The following is an 18836-nucleotide window of genomic DNA, read 5'->3' as shown; positions in this document are numbered from 1 at the left end:
CCCCTAATATTCCACGCACAGTCCCACGGCAAAAGGAAGACGTTAGCAAAACATTGCAAGTTATAAACATGTAGACCTGTACATATTTTTCAACGTACAACCACCCTTTGCCGACCTAAGAGGCGCTGATCCTATGATAAATAGCACTATTTCTGCATACTCGGGTAAAGGGCCGCCCCTGTGACCGCATGGCACGGATTGCTCCGGCCTGGGTGGAAGGTAACTTCTCTGCTCCGTTCTTGCTGTAGATCATAAGGACGCAGAAGGCTGGGAGACAGTGCAGCGCGGGAGGCCGGTTCGCTCCAGGTCCACGGCGATGGCGAGCAAGTCTCCTCCAGCGGCTGCGGTCCAGAGGGCGAAAGATGACAGCGATAAAGAAAACGTGCGCTCCAAGTCACCAGAAGACGCCCCGAAACCAGAGCTCCCCCCTGAAATCGTGGAGCCTCCTCCGAAGGAACTGCCGTGTGCGTGTGACCTGCCGCTGGCTGAAATAACGCAGGTAGGTTATCATTCAGTTGTTCCGCAAATATACGATGTAAGTTGACATCGGGTAAGAACCACGTTAGTAAACTCATAAGCCCCATTTCATCTCTGGCAGCTTTTCATATTTGTCTGTAACTGAAGTATTTAAATTCCTTTAGTGTATTACCCCCCGTGCTGGGAAGCTGTTCTGTGCATCTATGACTCTTTCAGGGAGAGATCACTTCCGTGTCTTTCACTGGAGACTGCCAATTTCCAGCTGGCTCAGTGGTGACCAGAAGTCCTAGCGTTCCTCTGCCCGGATATAAAGCATATTGTACAAGCACGTTGTGCAGTTATCTTGTTCCTGGTTCTCTCTGGGGTTTAATGCCCTTTTTTTGTAGGAAATATATTTGGGGGATATAGGGGGTATTGAGGCTTGTCCCAAACAAGCAGTGAATGGGTTCTCTTTGTGCACAATCTTCTTTCACTAAATGCTCTTAAAATTAGACATTGTTACCTGTTTCCGTTATTTTTTTAACATGTTCTGAGTAATTCTAATCTTATCTGATACGGATTTACTCAGCAGTTGTATCTTTTTGGCTAAGGCTGGCAGGATACAAAGAGCAGAGAACAGGAGTAGCAACTGAAAATGTATATTCTAATTCTTGTCATGAAAGAGATTAGATACACAAGCCGTCCTGAAGAAGGCCCTCTGTATAGGACCAAAACATTGGTGTTTTCTGGGACTTCAATATAAATATTGTAAAAACACTCCATTTGGGCACCAAGTAACCATGTATTTATAATCGTCTGTGTCCCCCAATATTTGTGGGTGATTCTAAAAGTGGGGTTGGAACAGGGGAGAGATTCAGCTTATCCACGAAAGCTTGTCTGAGCGAACCAGAGTGCTGCATTTCCAAAAGGCCAATATACGGGTTTGTCGAATCCACTTATCCGCCATGAGTGGGGAATGATGGTCGAGGAGCGCTGGACACACAGCAGAGCGATGGTGGCAGAGCGCCGAGCATCATTAAGTCACAACCACACAGGATCTCGTACAGTGCTGCACGGCCTGTCCCGTGTGCGAGACACCTGCAATGACTGCTCTCGAGTGTGTGCGATTTGTCTCGTGTGTGCGCCCTGTCCCGTGTGCGAGACACCTGCAGTGACCGCCCCTCATGTGTGTGCCCTGTCCCGTGTGCGAGACCTGCAGTAACCGCTCCTCGTGTGTGCGACCTGTCCCGTGTGCGAGACACCTGCAGTGACCGCTCCTCCGTGTGCGCAGTCCCGTGTGCGAGACATCTGCAGTGACCGCTCCTGAGTGTGTGCGGCCTGTCCCGTGTGCGAGACATCTGCAGTGACCGCTCCTGAGTGTCTGCGATCTGTCTCATGTGCGAGACACCTGCAGTGACCGTTCCTCCGTGTGCGCAGTCTCTCGTGTGAGAGACACCTGCAGTGACCGCCCCCGAGTGTGTGCGCCTGTCTCGTGTGCGAGACACCTACAGTGACTAGCCGTGTGTTTGTATGGCCTGTCCCGTGTTCAAGACACCTGCAGTGACCGCTCCTGTGTGTGTGTGTGCAGTCTGTCGGCAACTGCAGTGACCGCTCCTGCGTGTGTGTCCTGTCCCGTGTGCGAGACACATGCAGTGACTGCTCCTGCGTGTGCGGTCTATCCCGTGTGCGATACACCTGCACTGAACGCTCCTGCGTGTGCGGTCTATCCCGTATGCGATACACCTGCAGTGACCGCTCCTGCGTGTGCAGTCTATCCCGTGTGCTATACACCTGCACTGACCGCTCCTGCGTGTGCGGTCTATCCCGTGTGCGATACACCTGCACTGACTGCTCCTGCGCGTGCGGTCTATCCCGTGTGCGAGACACCTGCAGTGACCGCTCCTGCGTGTGCGGTCTATCCCGCGTGCGATACACCTGCACTGACTGCTCCTGCGTGTGCGGTCTATCCCGTGTGCGATGCACCTGCACTGAACTGCTCCTGCGTGTGCGGTCTATCCCGTGTGCGATACACCTGCACTGACTGCTCCTGCGTGTGCGGTCTATCCCGTGTGCGATACACCTGCACTGACTGCTCCTGCGTGTGCGGTCTATCCCGTGTGCGATACACCTGCACTGACTGCTCCTGCGTGTGCGGTCTATCCCGTGTGCGATACACCTGCACTGACTGCTCCTGCGTGTGCGGTCTATCCCGTGTGCGATACACCTGCACTGACTGGTCCTGCGTGTGCGGTCTATCCCGTGTGCGATACACCTGCACTGACTGCTCCTGCGTGTGCGGTCTATCCCGTGTGCGATGCACCTGCACTGACCGCTCCTGCGTGTGCGGTCTATCCCGTGTGCGATACACCTGCACTGACCGCTCCTGCGTGTGCGGTCTATCCCGTGTGCGATACACCTGCAATGACAGAATAGATGAATCTCCGAGCCCTGGTCTCGGCCCTGATTTATAATTGTCGCACGTATACAAGAGTTCACCATCATCTCTGTCAAAAGTCGAGCGTACATCATTGTTTGTTCCCAATGCATCAAGAACACATTTGACAGCATACAGTACCTTTAATGTCACCGCGTTGATGTATGCGCACTGACTGCGCGCTCCTCTCTCACTGACAGTGGGATTTCCTGGGGTATTGTGGTTGAAAGCCCTAGTTTAAAACGTAGACTCATCGGAAAGTCGGAGCTGTAACTGAGACAAGGAAGATTTATATGTCTGTTTTTATAGCTATTTATCAATGTCCGCTGCAATTGTACAGCTGTATATACAGTACTTTCTCTCTCTTTGCCGTTCTCTCTGCCTCTCTTTCTCTCATGAGCAGAGACAAACTCCGGAGCCCTTTACGGCCATTTCACAAGGTGTCTCAGAACAGTGTGACATTTAAATTAGGATAAAACCTTTTTTTTTTATTATAAAGAATGTAGTTATTTTAATAGAATAATATGCTCAGTTTTACAGGATCCACCAAAATACCCACAGTTCCTTTGGTCTGTAATGGCAGTGACCAGTAGTTACTGCCCGCACATTTCCTTGGTCTGTTACTTCATCCTTATCAATGGCATTGTGCTTTGATTTGACGCTATACCAAGTATCTTGTGTTATGATGTGGTTTTGTACCAATTGCCTTGGCCTGTAAAGTCCTCAGCCACATCCCTGATGTCACTTCCTGTCTATTACCTTCTAGTATGATCACCAAATATTTTATACTCTAATCTCACTTCTAACGTATTTCCATGTACTATGAGGTCACATCCCATCCATTCCCTCACACCTCGTGCTATGAGGTCACATCCAATCCATTCCCTCATGCTATGAGATCCAATTCCTTACCTCGTGCTATGAGGTCACATCCCATCCATTCCCTCATGCTATGAGATCACATCGCATTCCACACCTCATGCTATGAGATCACATCACATTCCACACCTCATGCTATGAGATCACATCGCATTCCACACCTCATGCTATGAGATCACATCACATTCCACACCTCATGCTATGAGATCACATCACATTCCACACCTCATGCTATGAGATCACATCGCATTTCACACCTCATGCTATGAGATCACATCGCATGCCACACCTCATGCTATGAGATCACATCGCATTCCACACCTCATGCTATGAGATCACATCGCATTCCACACCTCATGCTATGAGATCACATCGCAGTCCACACCTCATGCTATGAGATCACATCACATTCCACACCTCATGCTATGAGATCACATCGCATTCCACACCTCATGCTATGAGATCCCATCGCATTCCACACCTCATGCTATGAGATCCCATCGCATTCCACACCTCATGCTATGAGATCCCATCGCATTCCACACCTCATGCTATGAGATCCCATCGCATTCCACACCTCATGCTATGGCGCAGGTCCACCACAACAACAGCACGATGAATGCCTGTCAAGGAAACATTTAAGGTTCAATTGCTCGTTGAGTCCACCTCCAATACTCGTCCATAAATGAAATATCCAATACGCAGCCCTCCTTAAAAGGGCTGTATCCCTATCTACGGCTCCCTTTAATGGTGGTACAATTTCAATACCCACGACCCTCATGGCTGATATGGTATGTTTATGTTGGACACAGTGTTGCACCAGTATCGTTGGGTCAGTACCTTTTTTAATGACACTCTTGTGCTCTATAAAGTGTTGTTTCAACATCCTTGTCTTACCGACATCAAGTAACCCACAAGGGCATCTAAGGAAGGACCCCACACGCGTGACCTACAGGTAATCCTGTGCTTAAGTTATATGCTCTCACCAGTATATGGCTGGCAGAACATATCCCCAATACAAAGACTATTGCATATGGAGCAATTACAACATCTGAGATTTCCCGGCTTACCTTGACTTAAAAAATGTGTAGTTTGATAAAAAAAAAATGTTGTCATCAGATTTAATTAGTGTGTCAGAAATATTTTCCCCTCTTCTGAATGCTAACATGGGGGGTTCTCGACACATTTCAGACAAGATGTGATCATTCTGCAAGATATGCTAGTGTTTGTTCATAGTAAATCTCACGAATGTACTTCCTCTATTGTAAGTAGTGGGAAATATTATTCTATCAGTTGAGCATCTCTTTTGTCCAATAGGTGGTACCTCCCGTTCATAGGCCTCCTCAAGCGTGGATGGTGGATAACCCCTGGCCATAAAACGTTCTTTTAAATCAGAGATTGCAGGGCCCAGTCGTTCTGGTCTGTCATTCTTGTAATTCTCACTTTTTGTGAATAAGGAAGCGCTTTAACCAGGGCCGGTGAGTGATGGCTAACGGCCCTAAGCACAGCATTCCTATCAGTGGGCTTCCTATATACATCCGTGTGGATTGCCACATATTTTTGACTAACTAAAACATCCAAAAAGGATATTTCTGTAGTACTCCAGGTATTGGTAAAATGTACCGGAGTAACCAGTTGATTAAGGTAGTCAAAAAATAGTATTACTTGCTCTTCTGTACCTTTCCATAAAATGAAAATATCATCTATGTATCGGTAATAGCAGAGTATGTGAGCATAGTGTACCAATGCATAGATATATTCCCTTTCAAAATGTGCCATATATAGGTTAGCATAGGCCGGAGCCACATTGCTGCCCATTGCAGTCCGGATTGCTCGTCCTCACACGGAGTACGTGGAAGACGAACAATCGTGACTGAAGCTTTCCTGTAACTATCTCTTGAGATCTCGTGAGATGCGAGCAGGAACTCTTACGTGGCGCGGAAGTGTTTGGCGTGCACGGAGGTACCGGCAGAGAGGGACGTGGGTCACCGCCTCTAACCAGCTGAGTGCTCCCGGGTGACAGGCAAACTCTGAGTGCACGCTGATACCGTGAAAGAGGGACGCGGGACGTTCTTTTCCGAAGCGGTGATAGATTTTTGCAGGATACTGCTGATGTGTGGAGTTCTTCCTGCGGATTATCTATTCTGGGATCCCAGCTGAGCCTATCAGTTCAGAGGAAACTTCTACAGGTGAAGAAAACCTCTCTTGACGGAGTCAGGCATCTGCATCTTTACAAAGGAGCTGAGTGAAGTCTGGTGACGTGGATCCTCTTTACAACTTATCCAGCTAAGATCACTTGCTCTGCCTGATTTCAATTATCATCTTGTAAGTGCATCTTTTTATAGCAGGGAACATCTATAATTTACAGATTACACTATGTTCTATTTTTGTTTTCCTCTCTCCTGTGTCTATAGGTCCTTTTTTTCAAGAATATATAGTGGTACTGTTTGTGCTGGGAATAGGTTTTTTTATTTTTATTTCTATCACATTGGGGCTCTGCCATGATTGAGTCACTGCTACCCGGTTGTTAGGACTGGCGCCATGTTCGACTTCTTGTTGTTATGACTGGCGCTGTGTTCGACGCCAGGTTACTTGAGGGGAGGCAGTTCCGGATCTGCTGTGATACGTGGCCGTAATGACGTTGCGCCACACGTTGGCGCCGGGCTCACACTCGTGAGCTATGTGGTGTGCATGCATGGACCTCTGTCGCGGCCGTGATGTCACGGTGGAGTCCGTTTTCACTCCAAAGGGACAGCTGCATTCAGTCAAGATGGGTGAGCATGGTGGTATACAGTATATTTGCTTATTTTTATATGTTTGTCAGCCCTCACCTTGACAAAGACTGAGTGGCCGTCGAAACGTTGGTTGTTGTAACGCTTGTGCTCCCACGCACAAGACAAGGAGGGGGACCCAGTAGCGAGGTGGGAAAGCCGCAGGAAACACGAGATAGGAGAAAGTTGCCGCGCAGCTGGGGAGCGGTGCACGACACGCGCAGCGCGTCTGGAGGGGTGGAGCAAGGCTCCGTGGCACAGCTGAGCCAGCTGCACGTGTGCGCGTGCTCTGTTAGCAGAGCGGAGACATGCACACTCTCAGGCACCAGCGCGGGGGTGTGAGATGCCACAGGTAAGAAGAGAAGGTAGAACAGAGTCAAGAACACAAGGTTACAATGGTTGGTTGCTTCCTGGAGGACGTCCAGCCTTCTTAAAAGCATAGTGCCTGTAACTGAAGAGAAACGCAATACTAAATTCAAAGTAAGGGTTCTTTAGTTAAATGCTTTGGCCAAAGTATTGTAAGCTTGCTACCACGTCAAGGTAAACTCTATTCAGCAGGTCCTACACTACCCGCAACGGTAAACTATACCTCGGTAATAGAAAGAGTAATGTCCCAGTCTTCCGGAAAGCCAAAGGAGAGCAAGTAGAAGTCCCAGTGGAAATCCAGGCAGGACACAGCATGCGATGACAGGAACAGGAGACATAGAGTACTGGAGTAGTACTTTACATGACACAGGGCAGATAGCAACTGCCTGTTATATAAGGAGCAGCAGCAGCTGTTGGTAATGAGAGTGAGAATGAGGCTTACTTCCACTCAGGAGGAAGAGGGCAGGATTTGCCAGAAAGCAAGATGGCGCCACTTGCTTCAGTATGCTTGAAGTCACTTCCTGTAGGTAAGATAAGGCAGGGGGCGGAGCGGAGGCACTGCCTCTGCGGAAGCAGGGAAGGGTTCAGGACACACCAAGGATTAGATAGTCTTGACTCGCAGCTGCAGAGCGGCGCATACCGTCACGTGTACGAGCCGTGCGGTGGTGCCAAGCTCCGTGGCACACGTAGAAGAACCGCGGGTGCGTTCGCGCTCTGTAAGGAGAGCGGGGATCTGAGATGCGGCAGGTAAGGAGGGAACACGCCACAGGGGGCGTGTTCCCCGATTCCTTACAGTTGTTTCCTTGCTGAATAAAATCTCTAAATGAGAAGACAGTGTGCCTGGATTACTCCTCACTTCATGTGAATTTATTGGGATTTTTCAGGACATTCCCTCGTTTCCATGAGCACCAGCAGTTGATGTTTTCTTTATTAATAGATGAGACGTGTGCCAGATAGCTGCTTGGTATGACTTTGGCAGCATGGAGGTCATTAGTTATTTCAGTGAGGGCTCTTTCAGTGGAGTGAGCAGTGCAGAAGCCAGATTGTAGAGGGTCTAGGGGAGAATAGGTGTTGAAAAAATGGAGCAAGCGAGAAAATATAAGATGTTCAAGGAGTTTAGAGGAAAAGGCAGGAGGGAGACAGGTCGGTAGTTAGAAAGACAGGTAGGGTCAAGCTTGCTGTTTTTTTAGTAATACTGTGAGCTCGCATCTCAACCATTAACACATACTATGAGGCCACATCCCACCCATTATCACATACTATGAGGCTCATCCCACCCATTATCACATACTATGAGGCTGCATCCCACCCATTATCACATAGTATGAGGCTGCATCCCACCCATTATCACATACTATGAGGCTCATCCCACCCATTATCACATACTATGAGGCCGCATCCCACCCATTATCACATACTATGAGGCCGCATCCCACCCATTATCACATACTATGAGGCCGCATCCCACCCATTATCACATACTATGAGGCCGCATCCCACCCATTATCACATACTATGAGGCCGCACCCCACCCATTATCACATACTATGAGGCTGCATCCCACCCATTATCACATACTATGAGGCTGCATCCCACCCATTATCACATACTATGAGGCTGCATCCCACCCATTATCACATACTATGAGGTCACCTCCCACCCATTATCACATACTATGAGGCCGCATCCCACCCATTATCACATACTATGAGGCCGCATCCCACCCATTATCACATACTATGAGGCCGCATCCCACCCATTATCACATACTATGAGGTCACATCCCACCCATTATCACATACTATGAGGTCACATCCCACCCATTATCACATACTATGAGGCCGCATCCCACCCATTATCACATACTATGAGGTCACATCCCACCCATTATCACATACTATGAGGCAGCATCCCACCCATTATCACATACTATGAGGCAGCATCCCACCCATTATCACATACTATGAGGCTGCATCCCACCCATTATCACATACTATGAGGCTGCATCCCACCCATTATCACATACTATGAGGCTGCATCCCACCCATTATCACATACTATGAGGCTGAATCCCACCCATTATCACATACTATGAGGCTGCATCCCACCCATTATCACATACTATGAGGCTGCATCCCACCTATTATCACATACTATGAGGCCGCATCCCACCCATTATCACATACTATGAGGTCGCATCCCACCCATTATCACATACTATGAGGTCACATCCCACCCATTATCACATACTATGAGGCCGCATCCCACCCATTATCACATACTATGAGGCCGTATCCCACCCATTATCACATACTATGAGGCCGCATCCCACCCATTATCACATACTATGAGGCCGCATCCCACCCATTATCACATACTATGAGGCCGCATCCCACCCATTATCACATACTATGAGGCCGCATCCCACCCATTATCACATACTATGAGGCCGCATCCCACCCATTATCACATACTATGAGGCCGCATCTCACCCATTATCACATACTATGAGGCCGCATCCCACCCATTATCACATACTATGAGGCCGCATCCCACCCATTATCACATACTATGAGGCCGCATCCCACCCATTATCACATACTATGAGGCCGCATCCCACCCATTATCACATACTATGAGGCCGCATCCCACCCATTATCACATACTATGAGGTCACATCCCACCCATTATCACATACTATGAGGTCACATCCCACCCATTATCACATACTATGAGGTCACATCCCACCCATTATCACATACTATGAGGCTGCATCCCACCCATTATCACATACTATGAGGTCGCATCCCACCCATTATCACATACTATGAGGCTGCATCCCACCCATTATCACATACTATGAGGCTGCATCCCACCCATTATCACATACTATGAGGCTGCATCCCACCCATTATCACATACTATGAGGCTGCATCCCACCCATTATCACATACTATGAGGCTGCATCCCACCCATTATCACATACTATGAGGCCGCATCCCACCCATTATCACATACTATGAGGCTGCATCCCACCCATTATCACATACTATGAGGCTGCATCCCACCCATTATCACATACTATGAGGCCGCATCCCACCCATTATCACATACTATGAGGCTGCATCCCACCCATTATCACATACTATGAGGTCACATCCCACCCATTATCACATACTATGAGGCAGCATCCCACCCATTATCACATACTATGAGGCAGCATCCCACCAATTATCACATACTATGAGGCTGCATCCCACCCATTATCACATACTATGAGGCAGCATCCCACCCATTATCACATACTATGAGGCAGCATCCCACCAATTATCACATACTATGAGGCTGCATCCCACCCATTATCACATACTATGAGGCTGCATCCCACCCATTATCACATACTGTGAGGCTGCATCCCACCCATTATCACATACTGTGAGGCTGCATCCCACCCATTATCACATACTATGAGGCTGCATCCCACCCATTATCACATACTATGAGGCTGCATCCCACCCATTATCACATACTATGAGGCCGCATCCCACCCATTATCACATACTATGAGGTCGCATCCCACCCATTATCACATACTATGAGGTCGCATCCCACCCATTATCACATACTATGAGGCCGCATCCCACCCATTATCACATACTATGAGGCCGTATCCCACCCATTATCACATACTATGAGGCTGCATCCCACCCATTATCACATACTATGAGGCTGCATCCCACCCATTATCACATACTATGAGGCTGCATCCCACCCATTATCACATACTATGAGGCCGCATCCCACCCATTATCACATACTATGAGGCCGCATCCCACCCATTATCACATACTATGAGGCCGCATCCCACCCATTATCACATACTATGAGGCCGCATCCCACCCATTATCACATACTATGAGGCCGCATCCCACCCATTATCACATACTATGAGGCCGCATCCCACCCATTATCACATACTATGAGGCCGCATCCCACCCATTATCACATACTATGAGGCCGCATCCCACCCATTATCACATACTATGAGGCCGCATCCCACCCATTATCACATACTATGAGGCCGCATCCCACCCATTATCACATACTATGAGGCCGCATCCCACCCATTATCACATACTATGAGGCCGCATCCCACCCATTATCACATACTATGAGGCCGCATCCCACCCATTATCACATACTATGAGGCCGCATCCCACCCATTATCACATACTATGAGGCCGCATCCCACCCATTATCACATACTATGAGGCCGCATCCCACCCATTATCACATACTATGAGGCCGCATCCCACCCATTATCACATACTATGAGGCCGCATCCCACCCATTATCACATACTATGAGGCCGCATCCCACCCATTATCACATACTATGAGGCCGCATCCCACCCATTATCACATACTATGAGGCCGCATCCCACCCATTATCACATACTATGAGGCCGCATCCCACCCATTATCACATACTATGAGGCTGCATCCCACCCATTATCACATACTATGAGGCCGCATCCCACCCATTATCACATACTATGAGGCCGCATCCCACCCATTATCACATACTATGAGGCCGCATCCCACCCATTATCACATACTATGAGGCCGCATCCCACCCATTATCACATACTATGAGGCCGCATCCCACCCATTATCACATACTATGAGGCCGCATCCCACCCATTATCACATACTATGAGGCTGCATCCCACCCATTATCACATACTATGAGGCTGCATCCCACCCATTATCACATACTATGAGGCCGCATCCCACCCATTATCACATACTATGAGGCCGCATCCCACCCATTATAACATACTATGAGGCCGCATCCCACCCATTATCACATACTATGAGGCCGCATCCCACCCATTATCACATACTATGAGGCCGCATCCCACCCATTATTACATACTATGAGGCCGTATCCCACCCATTATCACATACTATGAGGCCGCATCCCACCCATTATCACATACTATGAGGCCGCATCCCACCCATTATCACATACTATGAGGCCGCATCCCACCCATTATCACACACTATGAGGCCGCATCCCACCCATTATCACATACTATGAGGCCGCATCCCACCCATTATCACATACTATGAGGCCACTTCCCACTCATTATCACATACTATGAGGTCACATCCCATCCATTATCACAAACTATGAGGCCGCATCCCACCCATTATTACATACTATGAGGCCGCATCCCACCCATTATCACATACTATGAGGTCACATCCCACCCATTATCACATACTATGAGGTCACATCCCATCCATTATCACATACTATGAGGTCACATCCCACCCATTATTACATACTATGAGGTCACATCCCACCCATTATTACCTTGTGCGATGATTTCATTTCATATACATTATCCAGTTCTCTGATCTCGCCCTCCAGCTGTACAGTCTCCTCCCATCAGGCTAAGCAGGAAATGCATGGGGCACGCACTATGCGCACAATATTGCCTTTCAAACTAAGTTAGGAGACATTATTTCAAAAGTGATGCTTTGAAAAGCCTTGTGACATTGCCGTGAGTGCTAGGAAATGTTAGAAAGTTTTATTTTTTGTTGATTTACTGTAGATGTCCTTAGCAATACTCTAAAATCCCATCCAAATATAGTTTCCCAAGGGGAATTTCATGAGTTTAACCAGCTTTAAAAGGATGAAAGTCACCAGTATGTTGGACTAAGATGCTCTGGTGAAAACAGAAGCACAACAAGGTGTAAAGTGCTGCTATTAACCACTCAGCCAATACCACCTACCATGTACAGTAATGTTAGCGCGAACACACAATGCCAGCCCCAGCTTCTGCTTCATTAACTCATTAGCACGCGCCAGGTTTTCATATTGATATTAGTCAAGGTCCTTTTGATTGTAGAAGAAGAACAGAGGAAAGACCTCATTACGTAGTGTCTCATGTAAGATTTGTAAAATCTCGGTAGGAAGCAGAGAAGCTAATACAGCCGGCATTTGTTGCCATGTGCTGCATGAATAAGTCCGTTTTGTGATGTTAGTAAGATGAGAAATCTTTGTGTTCTGGGCTCCTCGAAACGGATAATTTCCCCCAAAGGTGGTGCGGTTACCATACAGGGGAAGTGGTGAGGATTTTCTTTGTGACGTTACCAATAGGGTCCATGAAATGTTGGCATGCGAGTGGCGAAGCTGATCGCAGTCAGCGTCTCTCTCCTCCCCCGTTTTGAGGGTAAGGGTTTTTAGGGTAAAGGGTTATGGTTTTTAGGGTAACGGGTCAGAATTTTTAGGGTAAGGGGTTATGGTTTTTAAGGTAAGGGGTTAGGGTTTGTAGGGTAAAGGGTTAGGATTTTTAGGGTAAGGGGTTAAGGTTTGGGTTGGAGGGAATGCCTTGCCTACGGCGGTGAACAGTCCCTGTGGCCAAATATCGTGGCGTGAAACGACCACAGGTAATTGTCCTAGAGCAGTAATGAGAGGAGAGGGAGCAGCCAGTGGGGTCTACACGAGCCCCCCTCACCACTGACCTATCCTCCGCTCCCCGGCTGTTCTCTGAAGCAGGTTTGACCATTCTCACTTCATTTTGTTCCCAAGTTGTTTTTCAATTTTATTTTTTTATTTTAAAAATAGCTCAGAGTAGAGTTTTTGTCACGGGCAACTTTAATTCTCACTTGCTTCAGTCCACACAGGCAGCACAGAGCTGTTTTCCTTACAGACATTCAAGAGAATTATCAGAGAATGCATCTTATCCTGAGCTCCTCTGGTGGGGCTTTGTGAAGACGAGTCATGCCATGAAATGGGAGGGGCCTAGCAGCCATTTTAACTGAGATTATGGGCATCGTTTTAGGGATAATAAAACGGGATTTTTTCAATCGTTGAGTCAGAGAAACTAGAGGTGAAACCAGACTGTACAGTACGGGGAGAAACGAGCGTGCCACGGATAGGTTATCTGACCGGGGCACACCAGGAAATTCAAAGCTGCAGTCACTCGCATGTCGACAGGGTCAAGCTAGCCATTTTTCCTGGCCAGCCACATTAGCCACGAGGTTAACATGATCAGATTGTGCAAAGAAAGGAAAAATTTCTAATGCGTTTGGTCACATTAAATCTTACAAATGGTTTCAAATACTTGAACTCAATTCTAAAACAAAATCGGATGAGTTGATCATCTGCATTTACCCCATTTATCACGTCACTGTCATTCATTCACTCTGGTACTACTGACCCTTTAACCCATTAAACATGTCAACGTCATTAGGTCACTTTGCCCCTACGTGGGACTGACCCTTTAACCTATTAAACACGTCCCTGTCATTAGGTCACGTTGCTCCTACGTGGGACTGACCCTTTAACCCATTAAACACGTCCCTGTCATTAGGTCACTTTGGTCCTATGTGGGACCGACCCTTTAACCCATTAAACGTGTTCCTGTCATTAGGTCACTTTGCCCCTAAGTAGGACTGTCCTTTTATCCCATTAAACACATCCCTGTCATTATATCACTTTGCTTTTACATGGGACGGACCCTTTAATGCTTAGTTGATTTTACTGAGCAAAATAAGTTAGTGGGCTTGAATGTGTTGGGTTGGCACCAAAATATCTTTGTGCAGAAGCTCCCAGCTGGATAACAACAGCAGTGGAATTTCTCAGAGTGAATGATGGACGGACGATGCACAGCCAAAAATTTCTTAGGCTTTAATTTGGCAGCAGATTGCAAAAGAATAAACTGATAGGGAACAAGCAATCAATTACTGTGAAGCTGGAGAGGAGAATTACAGCCATGCAGCAGGCAGTGTTATATCTCTTTAACCCCAAAGCCGCCAGCGCAGCTGGCGCAATGCGTCCACCTGTGCAATGCAGAGTGAATCTGCAGGGCACATACTTGGCCATTATCACCCCCCCCCTCCCCCCCATCTACATCCTCCTTCTCATCCCAGAATAGGAAACAGGGGGTTCCCGGAACCATGGTAACCTCGGCACTTGGGACCCCCACGTTTCCCGACATTGGTATTTAAATGCGCTGCATCGCGCGAGCCAACAGGAAGCAGAATTGGAAGAGGTTTGCGGCTTTCGATTGGCACCTGTTATGCAGGAGATTGAAGCCGCCATTTTGTTTCCCCATGAAGGGACAGCAATGGGTTGTTTTCAGTAAGTATCTCAGGAACTAAAGGGTCACCTGGAGCTGAAAATAGTGCGTCCCCATCCCGGTAAATAAAAAAATCAAACGTAACTGCGGCTTTAAGAAATCTGTGTATCAAGGCAAATCTGGGACATGATCACCAGCTGTGTCAGCAAAACCCCACTCATTTCAAGTATATCTGTTGCTCTGTATTGGGCAGATTTTGTGGCGCAGAATTACGCCGGTTTCCCCTCAATACGTAGACCCGACACTCCACTCGCAAGACGTCTTCAAAATCGTTTCAAATGCGTTTAAACCCCATGGATTGCCAATTTACCCAGGTCTAAAGTAGTCTGATCACAAATCCGATCCGGTAAAGATTGATAATAACGCCAGAACTGTTTGGGTATTACGGCGACATTAAACGCCTAAAAATATATCACAAAATACTTAGATGGATGTGTTGTTGTTTAATAGTGTCAGCGACATTTCCATGATTAAACATGCCACTGCCATTACTCCACTTTGGTCCCAGGACGGTCTGCAATTCAAATGCGGGAGGGGGGTGGGGGGGGTTGGTTTATAAATGATGCGTTTCATCCTATTCAGACGCGCGGATCATTTATATTATCGAAGACTAAACAGTTGTAGTATATACAGCTCTGGTCTCCATCACGGATTGCAGAGATCTGTCTTATCTATGTTTTGTGTTTATATGTTGACGTTCTGTATATTTCAGATAAGGCTGCTTCCCAAGCATTGGAAAATGGGCCATAATGAGTTTATAACCTAATCACATTTTGTACAAAGCAATAATCCTGTTAGACAGGAGGTCCCACCTAATCCCCCTGCGTTTGTTTTCATGGTATGCAAACGTTTTGCTTAGCATCGGGTTTCTGTGTACCTCACCAAGCAGGTGAGTTATGATCCAGCAACAATTGTTTTAAACGCTGATCATAAATAGCATAGTTGGCAAAGGTAAATTCTGTCCCCAAAATCCTGATTCAGTCACTGACGTCTCACTATAAAACGCTGCTCATTATATACTTTGGCGTGAAGGCGAAGCTGTGAAGTGTCTCATTATTCAGCGGCAAAGAATGTCAGCTTGTTTGTATCAACATCCAGTTTGCTTTATAGAACAGATATTGATTGGTACGCCTAACTGGTATCGATCCGGTCTCTTTCCATAAGCAGCAAAGCTTCGCTAAGTGTTGCCAGCAAGGATATGAGCTGTAACTGCGGCCGCATGAACAAGGCTGCACCCGTCACCCGTCGCCGCTAGCAAAAGTTATATTTCGCTTTGCAGCGGCGGCGCGGGCTTCCGGGCATTTGATTTGTTCAGGTGCTGTCGCATGAGGCGACAGCCCTTGAAAAAGCAAATATTCCTGGCTTCCAAAGTCCGCGACGCGACGTTGCTTCGTCGCGCTTACTATAAGCACACGCGGCGGCAATGTATTTGTTTTTCGGCGCCCGCACCCGTCGCGGGCACTATACACACGGCCTATGGCGGATGGCAAAAGATACAATTTGATTTCAATCTGCAAGAACGGGAGTTTGCAACTCCAGTGTTCAAGGGCCACCAACATATTGGGTTTTAAAGCTGCAGCTCAGGCAATATCCCGCATGTGTGTGTTTTTAATAAATCAGTTCTGTAGTAAGAAAAAATACTTTTAGCATTTTCTGTTTTTAAAAAAACAACTTTGAAAGATCAATTTTCTTGTATTCTATTTTAACAAGCATGCTTGTTCCTATAGCAACGATTTACATTCCCCATATTTTAAGATGTCGCCAAACTTTGCCGATCAATAGACGGAGAACGAATTGACCGGCAGCTATGCAGTTCTTTAGGTAATTAGAGATTGCCCACATGAAAATAGTGAAGTAAAAAAAAAAAAGACTGAACTGCAGCTTTAAGGGTATCTCTGCTTCAGCACAGGTGGCTGAGTCGTAGTCCAACTCCAGTGTTCAAGACCCCACAACAGGTCAGGTTTTCAGGATATCCCTGCTTCAGCACAGGTGGCTCAATAAATGGCTCAGTCTTTGACTGCCCCACCTGTGCTGAAGCAGGGATATCCTGACAACCTGACCTGTTGGTGGGTCTTGAGGACTGGAGTTGGACAACCCCTGTGCCAGAGAAACGTAACAAGAGACTCGTATTCCTTGGATATTAGTAGAAGTAAAGCAGCCGTGCAGCTGAAGAGGAGTGGGGAAGAATATGTTTATTATCATGTTGAAGATATAACCAATGCAATGGCACTCCAATGGGCTTGTGAAAAAATGCCCAGCGTTCATTCAAAAAGGATCGCCGTATCGGTCCAGCCTCAGACTTCTGTCAAGAGGGCTTAAGTTTGGAACGAAACGTTCAATCCTTTTTAGATAAATTTTGTGCATTTTTTTTTCTTACGCCCTTTGGCGTTCCACTGCTTTATTTGTGTGATAGACGAATTTACCTGGTGGGGTAACTGTTCTCTTCTGCAGGTGCTCTTCTCCCTGAATATTATCATTTTAATAACATGACTTGCAGCCCTATTAGCCAGAAGGCGACATGTCCCAGCGAGACCCTTACATATTGCATGCTACATATTTCACTAGCTCATGGAGATATTAAGAGGAAAGGAGAATTCCCAGCAGCACAGGGCCGGCACAGTAAGGGCCGTGATAACGCCGGGCTGGCAGATACAGGAGAGATGTGTAACAATAGGTTACATAGAAACGGTATGCAGGTGTATGCGGCAGACATGAATCCCAGGATCAGGGCCCTATTCCCTTCCGTATCTCTGCGCTGGGTTCCTGATTTATATGTCATTCTGTTTATACAATTGATGTCACTCTGTACCCTCATTGTACCACGCCGTGGAGCATGTTGGTGCTTTACAAATAAACAATATTAATAATCGGAAGAGCATTGATCCAGGGAGAAATCTGATTGCTGTTACCGGGTCAGAAAGGGATTGCCTCCCTGTGAGACATCTCACCCAGTTAGCAGAGGTTAAACTGAATAGACATGTATTTTTTTATTTTATTTAATTACCATATATAAGATTTAAAGAAGGGTGGGGAGCCGTGTTGGTCCTTTCTTCCATGTAGTAACAAAGGAGGGAGTAGGGGGTATGATACCTTTTATTGGACCAACAAGTAGTTGAGATGTTACAAGCTTTCCCACCTCTCAGGGTCCGACATTGGGCAGTGTGTGTTTTCACCCTACATACTGACTTATCCCGGGAATAAGATAGTGTCAGCGCAAAATAGCTGCCAATGGGAAAGCAATTATGCTAACTTAGAGCCTGGGCCCATCTCAGTTAGGCATCCTGGGACCTCCAGGTTATATTTGTTGGTGGGGAGAAGTCTTCCAGCAGGTCGCATGGCTATGACTTGGTCATGCCTGTGGGAATAGCAACCTCTGCCAGTGCCGACCTGCCAGCTTTTCCTGCTGTCTCACTGGTTATTAGCATATGAATGGAGAAGTGAGTACTTGTCTATTAAATTCCATATGTTTTGTTAAATACCTAAAACCTCACTGAATTAGATACTCAGCAGTAAATAACGAGATTGATTTCTGGCTGTTGACTGAGCAACAGTCTGTTTTGCTGATAGCCTTTCTTACTCACTGTGATCGTAAATCAAAGATTTCTGCTCGGTTATATAGTGGTAAGGAACATGTTTTTCAAGGAAATCATCACCAACAGTGGCACAGAAGCAAAGAACATCCTAAGGATTATAGGGCGCATTTTTGGCAACATCCTAATGAGTAATAGGATTGAGAAACCTTCATGTCATTCCAAGGTTTACTCCGGAAAAGTCC

At 47.0% G+C, this 18836-nt stretch overlaps 1 protein-coding gene across 1 annotated transcript in view; it reads left to right on the top strand.

Annotated features, from left to right (window-relative positions):
• LOC142469202 (S phase cyclin A-associated protein in the endoplasmic reticulum-like) overlaps positions 1 to 18836 on the top strand; it is a 135114-nt gene that overhangs the window by 83606 nt on the left and 32672 nt on the right. The window contains exon 7 of the mRNA XM_075576162.1: positions 249 to 499. Coding sequence (XP_075432277.1) covers positions 249 to 499 — 251 coding nt within the window. The remainder of the gene's footprint in view (positions 1 to 248; positions 500 to 18836) is intronic.

Source organism: Ascaphus truei, chromosome 18 (genome assembly GCF_040206685.1).
Source record: "Ascaphus truei isolate aAscTru1 chromosome 18, aAscTru1.hap1, whole genome shotgun sequence".
Taxonomy (NCBI): Eukaryota; Metazoa; Chordata; class Amphibia; order Anura; family Ascaphidae; genus Ascaphus; species Ascaphus truei.
This window is presented reverse-complemented; position numbering and strand designations above follow the sequence as displayed.